We start from the raw sequence: 19,450 nt of genomic DNA on the forward strand, positions 1-19,450 counted from the left end.
GTGGAATGGAAGGGAGCGGGTTCCGAGGGCTCAGCACACTAAACTGGGAACCAAGCCAGACGCAGCCTTTGAAAGCCATATGACCAAGGGAATGTAAAAGCGTTTTCGATGTTGGAAGCAGCAGATATCCAAGGTCTCAATTTCACCGTTATATTTTATATTTTTAATTTCCTAAAATGTATGTGAGCTTAGATTCTCTTTAGATAGTTTACTAATTGGGCAAATATGTTTTGCTGATAGCCCACATCGTGAAAATATGACAAATTAATAATCAGTAATCAAGTCCCTTGCTGCTCCCAAGAGTCCATGTGACCCCTTCCTGACCCTTAATGGCAGTGGCTCCTCATATCCCTTAGCCTAAAACTGAAAAATACCTTTTGTGTGATATAAATGTCATACTTCTAAAATTCATTTCCTTAAAAAAGCGTAATTTTCTTTTTCTTTCTTTGTTTTTATTTTATTTATTTATTTATTTATTTATTTATTTGAGAGGAGTCTCCCTCTGTCGCCCAGGCTGGAGTGCAGTGGTGCAATCTCAGCTCACTGCAACCTCTGCCTCCCGGATTCAAGCGGTTCTCCTGCCTCAGCCTCCCCAGTAGCTGGGATTACAGGCGCCTGACACCACGCCCGGCTAATTTTTGTAGATACGGGGTTTCACCATGTTGGCCAGGCTGATCTAAAATTCCTGATCTCAGGTGATCCCGCCCGCGGGCCTCCCGAAGTGCTGGGATTATAGGCGTGAGCCACGGTGCCCAGCCTTTTGAAAATAATGCTTTTTGGCCGGGCACGGTGGCTCACCCCTGTAATCACAACACTTTGGGAGGCCAAGACAGGCGGATTACCTGAGGTCTGGAGTTTGAGACCAGCCCGGCCAACATGGAGAAACCCCGTCTCTACTAAAAATACAAAATTAGCCGGGCGTAGTGGCAGGCTCCTGTAATCCCAGCTACTGGGGAGGCTGAGGCAGGAGAATCACTTGAACCCGGGAGGCGGAGGTTGCAGTGAGCCGAGATCACGCCATTGCACTCCAGCCTGAGCAACAAGAGCGAAATTCTGTCTCAAAAAAGAAAAAAAAAAGGGGCCGGGCGCGGTGGCTCAAGCCTGTAATCCCAGCACTTTGGGAGGCCGAGACGGGCGGATCACGAGGCCAGGAGATCGAGACCATCCTGGCTAACACGGTGAAACCCCGTCTCTACTAAAAAATACAAAAAACTAGCCGGGCGCGGTGGCGGGCGCCTGTAGTCCCAACTACTCGGGAGGCTGAGGCAGGAGAATGGCGTGAACCCGGGAGGCGGAGCTTGCAGTGAGCTGAGATCCGGCCACTGCACTCCAGCCTGGGCGGCAGAGCGAGACTCCGTCTCAAAAAAAAAAAAAAAAAAAAAAAAAAAAAGGACTTTTATCTGAGAAATGCAAGGTTTTTTTTCCATTATCAGGCCCAAGGAGACATTATAATGAAACTGCACTCATGCCTACTCCCCTCTTTGAGCTATGTCTTCATCTCTTGAAATTGCTTGCTATCGTCACAAGTAGCTGTAAATTAACCTAAGAGCAACACACCAGACACTATAACCCACACCCTATAGCTAAAGGATGTATAGCCAATCACTAATCAATGTCATTTCTGTAAACCAATGAAAATTCCTAACAAATAACTTTATATCAATCCTTCTCTGTCTCCTTCTTTTACTTTTAAAAATCCACTCATTGAGCAACTGTATGCCAATAAATTGGAAAGTCTAGAAGAAATGAACAAAATTCTAGGTACATACAACCTACAAAGATTGAATCAGGAAGAAATTCAAAACCTGAACAGACCAATAACAAGTAACAAGATCAAGGTTGTAATAAAAAGTCTCCCAGTAAAGAAATGCCCAGAACCTGATGGCTCCACTGCTGAATTCTACCAAACATTTAAAGAAGAACTAATACCAATCCTACCCAAACTATTCCAGAAAATAGAGGAGGAAGGAATATTTGCAAACTCATTCTATAGGCCAGTATTACCCTGATACCAAAACCAGAGAAAGACACATCAAAAAAAAAAAAAAGAAAGAAAGAAAGAAAACTACAGGTCAAAATTCATCTCTGATGAATATTGATGCAAAAATCTTCAACAACAATAATAGCAAGCCGAATTCAGCAATACATTAGAAAGATCATTCATCACAACCAAGTGGAATTTATCCCTGGGATACAAGGGTAGTTCCAACATACACAAATCAATTGACACCATACATCAGATCAACAGAATGAAAGATAAAAATCATATGATCATTTTAATTGATGCTGAAAAAGCATTGGATAAAATTCAACATTCCCTTATGATAAAAAGCCTCAAAAAAACCTGGGTATTGAAGGAACATACCTCAACATAATAAAAGCCATATATGACAGATCCACAACTGGTATCTTACTGAATGTGGAAAAAATTAAGCCTTTTTTCTAACAGCTGGAACACAGCAAGGATGCCCACTGTCACCACTGTTATTCAATATAGAACTGGAAGTCCTAGCTAGAAGAATCAGACAAGAGAGAGATATAAAGGGCATCCAAATTGGAAAGGAAGAAGTTAAATTATCTGTTTGCTAACGATATGGTCTTATATTTGGAAAAACCTAAAGACTCCACAAGAAAACTATTAGAACTGATAAACAAATTCAGTAAAGTTGCGAGAGACAAAATCAACATACAAAACCCAGCAGCAGGCTGGGCACAGTGGCTCACACCTGTAATCCCAGCACTTTGGGAGCCCAGGGCAAATGGATTGCTTGAGCCCAGGAGTTTGAGACCAGCCTGGGCAACAAGGCAAAACCCCATCTCTACAAAAAAATATAAAAATTAACCAGGCATGGTGGTGTACACCTGTAGTCCCAGCTGCTTGGGAGGCTGAGGTAGGAGGATAATCTAAGCCCAGGAGTCAGAAGTTGCAGTGAACTGAGATTGTGCCATTGCACTCCAGCCTAGGAAACAGAAACCCTGTCTCAAACAAAAAAAGAGTCAGTAGCATTTCTATATGCCAACAGTGAACAATATGAAAATGAAATTTAAAAAGTAATCCCATGTACAATAACCACACTTAAATTAAATACCTAGGAATTAACTTAACCAAAGAAGTGAAATATCTCTATAATGAAAACTGTAAGACACTGATGAAGGAAAATGAATACCAAAAAAATGGAAAAACATTCCGTGTTCATGTGTTGGAAGAATCAATATTGCTAAAAATGTACACACCACCCTAAGCCATCTACAGATTCAATGCAATCCCTATCAAAATACTGGACATTTTTCACAGAAATAGAAAAAAGAAATTCTAAAATTTATATGAAACCACGGAAGACCCAGAATAGCCAAAGCTACCCTAAGCAAAAAGAACAAAACTGGAGGATTCACATTATCTGACTTCAAATTATACCACAGAGCCATAGTAACCAAAACAGCATGGTACTGGCATAAAAACAGACACATAGACCAATGGAACAGAATAGAGAACCCAGAAACAAATCCACATACCTACAGAGAACTATTTTTTGACAAAAGTACCAAGAACATACATTAGGGAAAAGAACAGTCTCTTCAATAAAAGCTGCTGGGAAAACAGAATATCCATACGCAAAAGAATTAAACTAGACCCCTATCTCTCACCACATACAAAAATCAAATCAAAATGGATTAAAGACTTAAATCTAAGACTTCAAACTATGAAACTACTACAAGAAAACATGGGGCAAAATCCCCAAGACCTTGGTCTGGGCAACACCACAACCACAGGCCACAACCACACAAATACCCCACAAATGCAGGCAACCAAAGCAAAAATGGACAAATGGGATTACATCAAGTTAAAAAGCTTCTGCACAGCAAAGGATAAAATCAACAAAGTGAAGAGACAACCCACAGAATGGGAGAAAATATTTGCAAACTACCCATCTGACAAGAGATTAATAATAAGAATATATAAGGAGCTCAAACAACTCTATAGGAAAAAAATCGAACAATCTGATCAAAAAAGCTGGGCAAAAGATTTAAATAGACATTTCTCAAAACAAGACATACAAATGTCACACAGGCATATGAAAGGATGCTAAACATCACTGATCATCAGAGAAATGCAAATCAAAACTACAGTAAGATATCATCTCAACTCAGTTAAAATGGCTTATATCTAAAAGACAGGCCATAACAAATGCTGGCAAGGATGTGGAGAAAGGGAACCCTTGCACACTGTTAGTGAGAATGCAAATTAGTACAACCACTATGGAGAACAATTTGGAAACTCCTCAAAAAACTAAAAATTGAGCTACCATATGAACCAGCAATTCCACTGCTGGGTATATATGCAAAAGAAAGGAAATCAGTATATCAGAGAGATATCTGCATTCCTGTTTGTTGCAGCGCTGTTTACAATAACTAAGATTTGAAAGCAACTTAAGTGTCCATCAGCAGATGAATGGATAAAGAAAATGTGGTACATATACACAATGGTATACTATTCAGCCATAAAAAAGAATGAGATCCAGTCATTTGCAATGACATGGATGAAACTGGAGATGATTATGTTAAGTGAAATAAGCCAGGCACTGAAAGACAAACCTCCCATGTTCTCACTTATTTGTGGGATCTAAAAATCAAAGTAGGACTGCGCATGGTGGCTCACGCCTATAATCCCAGCACTTTGGGAGGCCGAGTCAGGTGGATCACCTGAGGTCAGGAGTTCAAGACCAGCCTGGCCAACGTAGTGAAACCCTGTCTCCACTGAAAATACAAAAAATTAGCTGGGCATGGTGGCAGGCACCTGTAATCCCAGCTACTCAGGAGGCTGAGGCAGGAGAATCCTTTGAACCCGGGAGGTGAAGGTTGCAGTGAGCTGAGATTGTGTCATAGCACTCCAGCCTGGGAGACAAGAGCGAGACTCGATCTCAAAAAAAAAAAAAAGAAAGAAAAGGAAAAAATTAGCCAGGCGTGGTGGCGCATGCCTGTAGTCCCAGCTACTCAGGAGGCTGAGGCTTGAAAATCACTTGAACCCAGCAGCAGATAGAGGCTGCAGTGAGCCAAGATGGAACCACTGCACTACAGCCTGGGCAACATAGCAAGACTCCATCTCAAAAAAATAAAATAGTCATTAAGAGCTGTACGTGATCAAATACAAGATCCACCATGTAAGAAGCACTTTTTTTTTTCTTTGAGATGGAGTTTCACTCTTGTTGCCCAGGCTGGAGTGCAATGGCGTGACCTCAGCTCACCACAACCTCTGCCTCCCGGATTCAAGCAATTCTCCTACCTCAGACTCCTGAGTAGCTAGGATTACAGGTGCCCGCCACCACGCCTGGCTAATTTTGTGTTTTTAGCAGAGACAGGGTTTCTGAATGTTGGTCAGGCTGGTCTCAAACTCCTGACCTCAGATGATCTGTCTGCCTCAGCCTCCCAAAGTGCTGGGATTACAGGCATGAACTACTGCACCGGCTTAAGAAGCACTTTTAAATGAGATTGTCCAGGTCATGAAAACCAAGTGAGACCCCAGCTTGCCTCCCAAGTCTAACTCCTGGGAGTCTGTCTGTCCATCTATCTGTCTGCTGGGGCCAAATGGCCTCAACTTGGTTGGTAGGAAACTAGGAAGTGACTGCCTCCTCCCCATCAGCAGCTTATTGATCACACTAAAATGGCATTTCATTTAGATTACTGGGCTTGTCTTATCTCAGGGCAGGGGAGATGGGAGCAGGAGCCCTACCTGGAAAATCTCTGTCTACCTCATCGTGCTAAGCACAGATAGCTGATCAGTAAATATTTGTTGAATTTAATCGAAAAAATTAAGATTTTGGTGTAAAAGAATTCTAAATTATAGCTATGTCTAAAAGTCTAAATCAGGGCTGGGTGCGATGGCTTATGCCTATAATCCCAGCACTTTGGGAGGCCAAGGCAGGCAGACTGCCTGAGGTCAGGAGTTTGAGATCAGCCTGGCCAACATGGTGAAACGCCATCTCTACTAAAAATACAAAATTAGCTGGGCATGGTGGCGCACACCTGTAATCCCAGCTACCTGGGAGGCTGAGGCAGGAGAACTGCTTAACCTGGGAAGCAGAGGTTGCAGTGAGCCGAGATTGCGCCATTGCACTCCAGCCTGAGCATCAAGAGCGAAACTCCATCTCAAAAAAAAAAAAAAAGGTTAAATCAGATTTTCCATAGTCTAACATGGTTCCCAGTAAGCACATCAAAATTATCTTGTCTTACATGTGGTAAATACTCTTAATAAGTTGCCCAGAATTCAGCCCAGAATATCAGTGGTGGTTTGGGTTACATATTTCAGATTTGTCTTTTTTTCCTTCTTCGCTGGGGGAAGAGGGTATTCTTTGTTTTATTTCTAGGATCAGGATTGGGGAAACAAGTTGTTTTCCTGTGGCGTTTCTCAAGGTTTCTCAAGGACCTTGCCCTCGCCCCACCCCCATTTTAGAAAATAGGGCTGAGATTTAATATCTCTCTGTCACAGACGTGGCTATTGGAGAAAGACTAAGCCAAAAGAAAACCAGCACAGGTAAACACTTCACTAGAGGTTGGAGAAGCTGAGGTTTCTGGAAGACCGGATTTCTGGACCTCTTACTCCAAGGGAATAAAGGATAGGGGGAAGAGTTGGTGAAAGACCAAAAAAAAAAAAAAAGCAATTTGCAATACACCTTACACGGGCAAGGTGGCTCACACCTGTAATCCCAGCACTTTGGGAGGCCGAGGTGGGCAGATTGCCTGAGGTTGGGAGTTTGAAACCAGCCTGGCCAACGTGGTAAAATCCCGTCTCTACTAAAAGTACAAAATTAGCCGGGCATGGTGGTGCATGCCTGTAATCCCAGCTACTTGGCAGGAGAATCGCTTGAACCAGGGAGGCGGAGGTTGGGGTGAGCCAAGATCATGCCATTGCACTCCAATCTGGGCAACAAGGGCAAAACTCCGTCTAAAAAAAAAAAAATACAGTGATGACAAGATAAACTCCGGGGTCAGTGGGTGCCAGGACAGGGCTCTCAGAACAGCTGGAAGCTGTAGTAGGGAAGATGGTCTCAGCAAGGACTTCCCAGAGCAAATGACATTTGGGCTGAGTCTCAAAGAAGCCAATTCAAGTGCTCTGTAAGAAGGACCAGCCAGGTCATAGAAAATGAAATACAAACACCCAATAACCACGGGACACAATGTAAATCCAAGCAACAATGAAATACTACTTTTCACATACTGTATTAGCAAAACTTAAGATGCTTGCTGCAGCCAGAGTTGGTAAGTACTTGGGAGATGAGCTCTCAATACCAACTCAAGGGAGAGGGAGGAGGGGCAGGCTTCTTGGAAAATAATTTGGAAGCATCCACCCTTTAACCAAGCAATTCCAGTGCTAGAAATTTGCAAAAGGAATATGCTTTCAAGCGTTTGGCAAGATATACATACAAGGAAGTTCACCACAAAACGTGGAAACATGTCATGTCTATTCATTGATAAAATCATGTATAGTATGTCTACATAGGAAGAAATATGATACAGCCCCATGGCTCACAGAAAAAAATGAAGTCCTCTCTTAAGCCCTTCTCCCTTCCTCTTACGCCATTTGTGTAACAATATGGCTCTAAAATGACTTGCTTGAGCACATCTTTCCCACTGAAATTGCAGATTTTTGAATGCAGGAATCTGTCCTTTTATGTCCCACACAGAGACCTGTGGCAAATACAGAATAGGTTTCCAGTTGGAATTTGTAAGTTTGCCAGTGAAAACAGAAAGTCATTAACTTGTTAATGAAGTGTGGCCAGGACACACTGGGTGGATAATGCTTCCGCAGGAGTGTAGCTCAGGTGTTAACAGAAGCTGTTGGGCGCTAAGCTTGACGAAATTAGAGGCCCTGATGTTCCTCAGCTGGAGGGTACATATACATACAGAACTCCCCCACCTCCTCTGCTCTCTCCCATCTTCTGGCCTGCCTGGATGTTCAAGGAAACAATGACAGAGGTAAGACCTAAGAGCCCTATGATAAAAGGAGGCTTTTAACCTTGAAATACTGCCATTGTACTGCAAAGATGGCGTTCTTCTGTTAACTCTTTGGTTGGAATTTAGTTCTATGTGTTCTCAACCATTTAAACAAGGTCGAATTGGCTTTTGATAGCTAAAATTGATCCCATTCTCCAAGTTTATTTTCTTCCTTGAATTTTAGGCAGACACAGGAAGTCTGTCCTTTGATTATGATGTATTTCATTCCACCATTCTTGTTTGGATGGTTTTAAGTCAAAGGCTTATTTGTGTGATTTTTAAACACAATTCTGCCCCAGTTTTTAATACACAGTGTCTCAAGGGCAGTACCAACAAATGGTCAATACCAAGAGCATTGTTTTTTACTTTCTGTTCTCAGTGCCTTTAGTAAGGGATGAGATGGGCTGACTGTGATTGGGGAACCCCCATTGCACAGCACTTCCCAATCCTAGGCCTGACCTTTTGACACAAAGCACTCATTGGCCTGGAGGCTGGCCAGCAGCCCAGTTCCAACAGTGACCAAGCAGAGGTGACCAGTGGCCATCCTAGGGTAGTCATTCAATTTCCCCACCTGGAGGCAGCAACAACTTTTTGCAGTTAGTACAATTAGAATCAACAATTACTGTTCTTCCTCTCCAGCCTCACAGTGGGGTCACTTCTCACAGCTGTTTCTCCAGAGCCAAGCTCCAGTCTACAGGCAGCCCAGCAGTAGACATCAAATACCTGTTAAATAGCCCTTACATCTCCAGCCCAACAGCAAATATCTAACCTCTCTTAAACACCACAGCCCTTCCCTTCCCCTTCTCCCCACCCCCCATCCCAAAACCTGGCCCAGGCTCTGACTACCCTGGATCCACTTGGCTTCCTCTGCAGTCAGTACCTATGGGGAATGGGGATCTCTTCAGGGGGTTCTGGTCCTTAGAGAAGGGATTTTGTGTGGCTGAAAAGCTGGCGTCCTGGGATTCTGGTCCCATCAATGCCAACATCGCCAGACTGGAGACCTCAGTTACTTCCTCCGAAAATGCAGTGATTTCCAGGGGTCCTATTTAAGCTCTAAAAATTCCACAAGAGCTTTAGATAAGGAAATAGCAACGCAGGGGTGTGTTCTGTTGCCAGTTCTGCCACAGGCCTGCCCGGTCTCTGAAGACAAGACCAAATAGAACTAGTTGTCTTGTCCACAAAGTGAGACTAATATTGTGGGCGCTACTTATCTACTTAGCACCTTGGACTGGTGAGGACTGTGGTGCACAAGCTACCTTACAAATGTACCGCACTGAGTAACAGCTTTACACCTCCTTGCAGCTCCAGGGCTAGCCTTCTCCTTTGCAAAGCCCTCCCCCACCTCCGGCCTCCTAGAGCTTCAGGCCATGTTCCCACGTCCCCTGTGAATCTCAGCATGGTACTTGAAGCGTTTCACCTGAAAAGACCACACAGGGAGGAGGTGAAGCGCAGCAGGAATGAAATAGTCAACTGCCGTGGAGTTGGAAATGTTACTGCATCCCACCCTTGACTGGATGGGGCCTCACTCCCCCAGTACAAATTATTTTACGTTTGCTTCTCCCAAGATCATGTGTAGAAGTAAATAGCACCTCTTTCCAGCACCTGTGGATCCATGGCATCCACACAGGTAGGCACTGACGCTGAAATGGGTTCGGACGCCACCAATTCTTTCTGCCGAGGCCTAAATCCAATAAACAGAGATGGATGGAAACAACTATCTAATAAAAGCTTCACATTTGTGTGCCTGGCAATATTAAGTAACCGTCAGGTTTTCCTTTAGAAATTGGAATTAAATGCGATTTAGAAACTACTAACGACTTTGGGCGTATTTAGTAACATATTACCCGGAGGATTGAAATGTTAGGGGAGGCGACTCCGGCTCATAGACGCGCCTCTCCATCTGGGGCGTCTGGAGATTCGTGGAGCCACTCAATAAACACGTTTACCCCTGCAAGCGGCACATTAGAGCCCGGCGGTAACTCCCGGTGTTGTGGGGCCAGGACGGCGAGGGGCTGCAAGAGGTCGCACTGTGGGCGCTGAAGGCTGAGATAAATTCCCGTGATTGGGGACTGAAACGGCCTCCCATGCCGGACTGCCGCGGTTCTAGAACTTTTTCCTGGAACAGGCCGGCACTCCCACTGCAAAGCCCCAGCGGCTGCGCCCCTGGCCGCCCCTCCCCTCTCCCGGGCACCTGGCGCCGGCTCCCGCGTCTTTCCAGGAATTCAGGTCCGCCTGGAATTTGCACTTCAAGTCTGGAGTTCCCAAGGAACCCCTCCTGAACCTGAACTTCTGTCTCAGTTTCAAGCTTCCTAGTCTTCCCCCGACACACACCGAGCTCCTCGGGCGGAGAGCACCCCTTTCTTGGCCACCCGGGTATCCCCCAGCGGGAGTACGGGGCTCAAAACTCCCGGAAAAACAAAGGTGGAAGCAAATTTCAGGAAATAAAACTTCCTGAAATAAAATATCAGACGCCTTGAGACCCATACATTTTCAGGTTTTCCTAATTAAAGCAATTACTTTCCACCACCCCCCCAACCTGGAATCACCAACTTGATTCGAGAAACTGATTTTTCTTTCTTTCTTTCTTTCTCCCCAACCCCCCCCCCCCCCCCCCCCGCCCCAAAAGAGTACATCTGATCATTTTAGCCTGCAACTAATGAGAGAGATATTAGGACTAGTTAACCACAGTTTTACAAGACTCCTCTCCCTGCATGTGGGCCATTGTCATGCTGGTGGGCGTCCCGCCCACCTGAAGGGTCTCCCCGCCCCGACTGGGGTTTGTTGTTGAAGAAGGAGAATCCCCGGAAAGGCTGAGTCTCCAGCTCAAGGTCTAAACTTTCAAGGCCGAAAGCCCTCCAGTTTCCCCTGGACATCTTGTTCCTGCTTCTGCTACGACCTTCTGGGGAACGCATATTTCTCATTTTCTTCTTAAATTGCCATTTTCGCTTTAGGAGATGAATGTTTTCCTTTGGCTATTTTGGCAATGACTCTGAATTAAAGCGATGCTAACGCCTTCTTTCCCCGCTAATTGCTAAAAGCTACGGACTGCAGGAAGATGGCCCGCTTCTCTTACAGGTATGAGCTAATCTTGAATGTGAGCTTTTTTTCATTGCTAGAGATTGCCAGTTTAGGAAATGAATGTTCTACACCCGTCATTTGATTTTTCTCTTGCTTAAGCCTTAAAATGCTGCCAACAGCACTGCTCTTTTTCCTGAAAGACCTGGAATTTCACACTGTTACTTCTAACTTTGCCGTTGGCTTTTAACATTTTCCTGTTAATGTTAATTTTCATTTTACGTTAATGACTCTGTCTATGAAATATTGTTTCTTTATTCTTGTGTAAACAAAGGTCAATACTACAACCAAATTTAAAATCTTCTGAAAAGATTAAAGGTATAAGCAGATACGATACTTGCAAAACCATTAAGATAATAGGAAAAAAAAAAACCCACATTTTTTACCTAAAAACCTTTTAAATGATTGGTTAAAATAGTTTGGCCGGGCACAGTGGCTCACGCCTGTAATCCCAGCACTTTGGGAAGCCAAGGCGGGTGGATCACCTGAGGTCAGGAGTTTGAGACCAGCCTGGCCAACATGGTGAAACCCTGTCTCTACTAAAAATACAAAAATTAGGATTACAGGTGTCAGACACCTGTAATCCCAGCTACTCCAGAGGCTGAGGCAGGAGAATCGCTTGAGGCAGAGGTTGCAGTGAGCTGAGATTGCACCATTGCACTCCAGCATGGGTGAAAAAGTGAAACTCCATCTCAAAAAATAAAGTAGTTTGTAAAATGTGATTCATCAGTAACATGGGACGCAGCCATTTTTAAATCCTTGTATGAAAACTGTATGCAGGAGAAAAATATGTGAAATAAAAGACAAAAGACCTAAAATTAGGTACTTATGTGAGGACAGGGCCTAAGAAATAATAAAATATATTAAAAAGACTTGGATATTGGTGACTTTTTCAACATTTTTCTTTGTTACATGAATTGGCCATTAAAGAAAGAAAGGTGGCACTCTACAATTTCTCTTGAGTGATCTGTGGTCTTGTCCTTGCGATGGGAGGACCCAGGTGTTAACTTGTAAGGCTTTATTTCCTTTGTTTTGCTAACTCATGTCTGACTTCCTCTTCCTAGTGTGATTTGGATCATGGCCATTTCTAAAGCCTTTGAACTGGGATTAGTTGCCGGTGAGAGACCTTTTGTTATTTTGATCACTCACAATTTTTATGTGGCCTGAAATACAGACTCCTTGAACTGATTTTGTCCTTAAGGGCTCAGCCATCGGGAATTTGCACGTCCATCTCGGGGAGACCTGGCCTTCAGAGATGACAGCATTCGGCCCCAGGAGGAGCCTGCGATTCGGCCTCGGTCTTCCCAGCATGTGTCGCCCATGGGGATACAGAACAGTAAGAACTGCCTGGCTTCGATGCTTCTGCCCTGGTCCTTCATGTGTCTCCTGAGTATCTTTCCAACGCTCTTTCACCTAAAAGGGCACCTGGTTCTGGAACTGGGCAGGTGCTGGACTGCTTTTGGTTTTGGAAGTGAGACAGGGATTGTGTATTTTACTTCCCTAGAGCGCAGTTTTCATCACCTGAGTCCACTTCACGCTGGGGAACCCCAGAACCACCACTGGCCTATGCATGAAAATGACTTCTGCTCAAAGACGCAGAGTCTTATTCTGTGGGACAACACATTAGTGTTGCATTAACCTTCGCTTACAGGAATTGCCCTTGCACTTTTCCATCCCTACACCCTCAGTCATCTGTTCTTACCTTTCAGGTAAGGAGCTAAACAGAACCTGCTGCCTGAATGGGGGAACCTGCATGCTGGGGTCCTTTTGTGCCTGCCCCCCCTCCTTCTACGGACGAAACTGTGAGCATGATGTGCGCAAAGAGTAAGCCATTCAGAGGGGAGGGGAGCCGTGGAGAGGAGAGGGAAAGGGAAGTAGAAATTTCAGACCCATGGCTATTGCCTTACCTGTTCATTCTCAGGAACTGTGGGTCTGTGCCCCATGACACCTGGCTGCCCAAGAAGTGTTCCCTGTGTAAATGCTGGCACGGCCAGCTCCGCTGCTTTCCTCAGGCATTTCTACCTGGCTGTGGTAAGCTGAGGTTCTCCTCTTTCTTTTGCCCTTTGAAGTTGCCTTGGGGGGTGCTTAGTTAGTAGGCTCTCCTTGTACCTCTTGGCTTGCTAGAGCCTAGCAACCAAAGTTCTGCTTATAAAAGCATCACAGACTCTTGATGAGATAGTTGCCTTGGCTTCTTTGATATTTATTTCCTCGGAAACCTGGCTAGTCCTGCTGCCTTTCAGATGGAGATGTATTTCAAGTCTATTTGACATTTTATGGTCTGAACTTCTATTGAGGAAAACAAACAAGTCTTGGTCTCTTGTTTAACCAAGAGATGTTCTCTGGTGTTCCTTTCCTTTGGGCAGGAGGACCCAAACCAGGATGGGCAGCTCATTTGGAGTCCACCCCAACAGCAAATTCTATCAGAGGCTTGGCCCCTTGCTAGTCCTTTAGGAACTTCCAGGGTCCTAAAAGTCCCTGGTAACCCTCTCCCCATACCTTACCATGACTGGTCGTAGAACCCTTTCACCTTATTGATTTTTACTAATTTGAGGAAAACAATGAAAAGAAGGGCAGCACCTGGAGAGAAAAAGAGGCGACGGTCCTCTCTCCACCCCAGCCTGAGCCAGGTTTCTAGGGCCCCCCAAGTTCAGAGACCTATAATAGTTTTGGGCTTGGAGATGTTAGAAATGGAAAATATTCAAGTCCAGGAAGTAAATGAAAGCAAACATTTCACTGAGAACAGGAAGGAATTCCCCAATCCAGACAGGGATTATGTCTTTGCCATTTGTATCCTGGGTGTCAGACTTAGGATAGGTGTTTGATAAGTGTGGGTTGAATGATTGGATATGTAGGGACCATGTTCTCCTCCTGGAACATGGAACCCATCAGAACCTAATCAGGTTCTGCTCATCCCTGCGAGTGAAGGCATCACCACTGGGCTAGGTTCCAATGTGAGTGTCCTGAGAAGAGCAGGTTCACAGTAGGCATGTAGATATGCCACGTTTGTGGGCAGCAGGATGAACTGCCAGAGAGGTTTCCTTTAATGATCAAGCATCCCTACCTTCCAGATGGCCTTGTGATGGATGAGCACCTCGTGGCTTCCAGGACTCCAGAACTACCACCGTCTGCACGTACCGCTTTTGTGCTAGCTGGCATCTGCCTTTCTATACAAAGTTACTATTAATCGACATTGACCTATTTCCAGAAATATAATTTTAGATATCATGCAAATTTCATGACCAGTAAAGGCGGCTGCTACAATGTCCTAACTGAAAGATGATCATTTGTTAGTTGCCTTAAAATAATGAATACATTTCCAAAATGGTCTCTAACATTTCCTTACAGAACTGACTACTTCTTACTTCTTTGCCCTGCCCTCTCCCAAAAAACTACTTCTTTTTTCAAAAGAAAGTCAGCCATATCTGCCGGGCGCGGTGGCTCACGCCTGTAATCCCAGCACTTTGGGAGGCTGAGGTGGGCAGATCACAAGGTCAGGAGATCAAGACCATCCTGACTGACACTGTGAAACCCTGTCTCTACTAAAAATACAAAAAATTAGCTGGGCATGGTGGCGGGCACCTGTAGTCCCAGGTACTCGGGAGACTGAGGCAGGAGAATGGTGTGAACCTGGGAGGCGGAGCTTGCAGTGCGCTGAGATCACGCCACTGCACTCCAGCCTGGGCGACAGAGCGAGACTCCGTCTCAAAAAAAAACAGGAAAAAAGTCAGCAATATCTCCATTGTGCCCAAGTCCAGTGGTTCTTTTTTTTGAGATGGAGTCTCACTCTGTCACCCAGGCTGGAGTGCAATGGCGCAATCTCAGTTCACTGCAATCTCTGCATCCCAGGTTCAAGCAATTCTCCTGCCTCAGCCTCCCAAGTAGCTGGGATTACAGGCATGGGCCACCATGCCCGGCTAATTTTTTTGTATTTTTAATAGAGACGGGGTTTCAGCGTATTGGCCAGGCTGGTCTCAAACTTCTGACCTTGTGATCCACCTGCCTAAGCCTCGCAAAGTGCTGAGATTACACACATGAGCAACCACGCAAGGCCTGGTGTTTCTTGATACATGTAATTCTACCAAGGTCTTCTTAATATGTTCTTTTAAATGATTGAATTATATCTTCAGACTATTAAAGACTAATTCTAATGTGGACCTTAGGATACAGTTTTGAGTAGAGTTGATCAAAATCAATTAAAATAGTCTCTCTAGAAGGAAAGAAAGCCTCTTTAAGGGGAGGAACCAGAGTGCTGAAGGAATGGAAGTCTGTCTGTGTGTGTGCAGGGAGACTGGGTAGGAAAGAGGAAGCAAAGAGAAGAGAGAGGTTGGAAAACATAAAATGGGTTACTTGATTGGTGATTAGGTGGGTGTAGAGAAGCAAGTAAAAAGGCTAAATGAAAGGGCAAGTTTCCATCATCTACAGAAAGCTATATAAGACAAGGACTCCCGTTTTTTTCCCCAAAGGCATTGTAAAAAGAATGAAGTCTCCTTAGAAAAAAAATTATACCTCAATGTCCCCAAAAACATTGCTTAATAAATTATGTTTCCTCCAAGCTGTGCAATTCTTTTAACTATTGTAGAAGAGAAAATGTTCACAGTATATTTAGTTGTAAACCAAGTGATCAAACTACATATTGTAAAGCCCATTTTTAAAATACATTGTATATATGTGTATGCGCAGTAAAAATGGAAACTATATTGACCTAAATGTGAACTGGTTCTTTCTAGGTGATGAGGTGCTTTATGGTGGTAGGTTTTTGCTCTCTGTGCCCTTCGGCATTTCCAAAGTACCATGGTGAGGATGTGTTGTATCTGTTTTCCAGGGTCCTAAAAGTCCCTGGCAACCCCCTCCCCGTCCCCCACCATGACTGGTCACAGAACCCTTTCACCTTATTGATTTGTACTGATTTTTTTACTGATTTCATACGGAATATGGCAACTATATCTGGCTCAAAACTGAGGAAACCAGAAGAGCCGAGTCCCAGGTGAGTGCTCAGTTCTGTTTCTGGCTTTGACGTGTGTGTTCTTCTGTGAAGGACAAGATTTGCTTCTATTATTTAGGTACCACTTGGTCCATAATTTGTGTTTTTCCTAATTAATTTCCTGCAGATGCAAACTTCCAAATAGGTGAAATTTTTTACAGTGTCCAGTGGAAAGAAAGTGAAATGGGATAAGCAGGAAGCAGTGAGGTGTACCAGAAAGCACAAAATCAGGAGGTGGACAGGCTGGGTTTGGAAGGTGGTCTGGCCACTTACTGACAGTTGGACCCAGCTTCCTGATCTGAATCTGGATTAGTGCCTACATCACAGTATTAGAACTAAGTGACATAAAATAGTTAAATAGTTAAAACATTTATACAAAATAGGTTCTCAATAAATGTCATATTTTCTTCTCTTTTTACCTGCATATTTACCACAGAGGATTTTAAAACATTTTTGGGGCCAGAAATATAATTTACTTTTTTTCTGAGACAGGGTTTCATGCTGTCCCCCAGGCTGGACTGCACTGGTGCATTCACAGCAGCTCACTGCAGCCTTGACCGCCTGAGCTCAAGCGCTCCTGCCACCTCAGTCTCCCAAGTAGCTGGGACCACAGGAGCACACCACCACGACCAGCTAATTTTGCTTATTTTTTATAGAGATGGGTTCTTGATTTAAGCCACATCTGCTAATTTTTTTCTTTATATCAACTTATTTTTATTGTGGTAAAATATACATAACATTTACCATTTTAACCATTTGTAAGTTCAGTAGCATTTAAGTCCATTTGTATTGTTGTGCAACTGTCACCACCATCTATTTCCAAAACTTTTTCATCATCCTAAGCTGAAATTCTACCTATTAAACATTAACTTCCCTTTGCCCTTCCCCAGGACCCTGGTAACCACTCTTAACTTTGTCTCTGAATTTGACTGTTCTGGATACCTCCAGTAGGGGGAGTTGTACGCTATTTGTCCTTTTGTGGCTGGCTTATTTCACTCAGCATCCTGTCTTCAAGGTTCATCCACGTTGCAGCGTGTGTCAAACTTTCTCTTTTTTTTGATGCTGAATATATTTCATTGTATGTGTGTACCACATTCATCCATTGATGGACATTTGAGTTGTTTCCACCTTTGATTACTGTGAATCATGCTACTGTGAACACTGGTGTACAAATACCTGTTTTGAGTCCCTGCTTTCTTTTGTGTACATACTCAGAAGTGGAATTGCTGAATAATATGGTAATACCAAGTCTCAATTTTGTGACATTTTGCATTCCCACCAGCAGTGCACAAGGGTTCTAGTTTCTCTACATCCTTGCCTGGCACCTGCTTTGTTTTGTTTTGTTTTGTTTTCATATTAGTTATCCTGATGAGTGTGAAGTGGTATCTCATTATGGTTTGGATTTGCATCTCCCTAATTATTAGAGATGAGGATTTTTTTTTTTCATGTACTTAGTGGCTATCAACTCATTTTTAAAAATGCTTTCTACTTGGCCAAAGGAATAGCATTTGTGAAGTCCCAGATAATTTACACAAGTCTTGAAATTAAAAAATAGTAATGTTCACCTGCAAGCCATCTAAAATTATGAAGCAGAGGTACATGTTGGGAAATGGTTCTCTGGGGGGATACGCGAGACTCTAGATTCTACCTTCAGCTGGCCTACAGAGTCCTGAAAGTACTGGTCCCCTTGTGGGACCCATAGACATGTGTGGGTCCACGTTCTGGGGGTGGAGGGCATTCCCTGTGGGTGGACTCCCCCTGGTTCATTCAAAACACTGGTGCTGGTTTTTTAGTTTTTGGTTTTTGTTTTTGTTTTTTTTTTTTTACAGAGTCTCACTCTGTTGCACAGGCTGGAGTGCAGTGGTGCGATCTTGGCTCACTGCAAGCTCTGCCTCCTGGGTTCACGCCATTCTCCCTCCTCAGTCTCCCAAGTAGCTGGGACTACAGGCACCTGCCACCACACCTGACTAATATTTGTATTTTTAGTAGAGATGGAGTTTCACCATATTAGCCAGGCTGGTCTCAAACTCCTGACCTCAAGTGATCCGCCTACCTCAGCCTCCCAAAGTGCTGTGATTACAGCCATGAGCCACCATGCCCAGCCAATGGTGCTGTTTTAAAGGCCTGACATCAGAGAATGGTTTACTTATAAGAGCTCAGCCTCCACCATGGAATATTACATCACCTTTAAAAAATCATCTTTAGAAAGGATTTTTAATGCTCTGGAGAAATACTGAAGATACTATGTCAGGTGTTAAAGGGAGAATATAGTATGGTCTCAACTAGAATTCTTAAAAGGTAGGAAACATAAAAATATTAAAGCAGTCAGTTCTGAATAGGATAATTATGGGTAATTTTACATTTTATTTTTTTAAACTAAATAGCATGTAATTAATTTCATAATTGGGGAGTTAAGTTTTTGTAAATAAAGGCAAAACTTAGTATGAATTTGTGAGGTTACAAATAATCCAAGTAAAGTTCATGGGTGCTTTCATGGGCAAAGGAGGAGTCATCCTGGGACAACTATGAAATGATAAGGGGAAAAAACCTTTGAGATGAGTGGCTAGATGCAGAATACATGTTTCTATTTCAATGAAAATTATGACAGGGTTGTACTATGGTGACATCAGTAAATAAAAGAAAATTAGAGGCCAAGCATGGTGGCTCACGCCTGTAATCCCAGCACTTTGGGAAAAGGCTGAGATGGATGGATCACCTGAGGTCAGGAGTGTTGAGACCAGCCTGGCCAACACAGTGAAACCCCATCTCCACTAAAAAAGGATACAAAAATTAGCTGAGTATGGTGATGTGCACCTGTAATCCCAGCCACTCGGGAGGCTGAGGCAGGAGAATCACTTGAACCTGGGAGGCAGAGGTTGCAGTGAGCCGAGATCCCACCCCTGCACTCCAGCCTGGGCCACAGAGCAAGACTTCATCTCAAAAAATAAAATAAAAAAAGAGAAAATTAGAGGAAACGCAACGCTGGTAGAAGCAGTTGCTTTGGAATATGTCTGAGATGACACATATTTTGTATGCCATATGTATTATATGTTATATTCTTGAAATAAACTACAGAAAAGAGTATTAAGAGAATCATAAGGAAGAGAAAATATATTTACTCTCCATACAGTGGAAGTGGGTCATCATAAAGGTCTTCATCCTCATCGTCTTTCCGAAGAGACTCGTGTCCCAGAGGGGTTTCTTGAGCGCCCTGGGCACAGCCCTTGCCAGCCAGGGAGAGGTGACACCGATGCTGCAGTCAGTAGACACCTCACCTGCATTGCTGGGTGCGATGGGGAGCTCTGGAGCCATGGGGAGTTCTGGAGCTGGGGTGGCCCTTCAGAGTTGTCCCCAGCTGAAGCAAGAAGCCAGGTCTTTCTACCCCCGACATCAATCGGTCACAAG

At 43.9% G+C, this 19,450-nt stretch overlaps 1 protein-coding gene across 1 annotated transcript; it reads left to right on the top strand.

Moving 5' to 3' along the window:
- Positions 1-10,852: 10,852 nt before the first annotated feature.
- Positions 10,853-14,592, top strand: CRIPTO (cripto, EGF-CFC family member). The gene is made up of 6 exons (XM_011739063.2): positions 10,853-11,064; positions 12,129-12,181; positions 12,266-12,400; positions 12,774-12,888; positions 12,986-13,095; positions 14,133-14,592. The coding sequence occupies exons 1-6, from the start codon at positions 11,045-11,047 to the stop codon at positions 14,246-14,248; spliced, it is 549 nt and encodes a 182-aa protein (XP_011737365.1). The 5' UTR covers positions 10,853-11,044; the 3' UTR covers positions 14,249-14,592.
- The last annotated feature ends 4,858 nt before the right edge of the window (positions 14,593-19,450 follow it).

The sequence above is a fragment of the Macaca nemestrina genome, chromosome 2, assembly GCF_043159975.1.
Source record: "Macaca nemestrina isolate mMacNem1 chromosome 2, mMacNem.hap1, whole genome shotgun sequence".
Taxonomy (NCBI): Eukaryota; Metazoa; Chordata; class Mammalia; order Primates; family Cercopithecidae; genus Macaca; species Macaca nemestrina.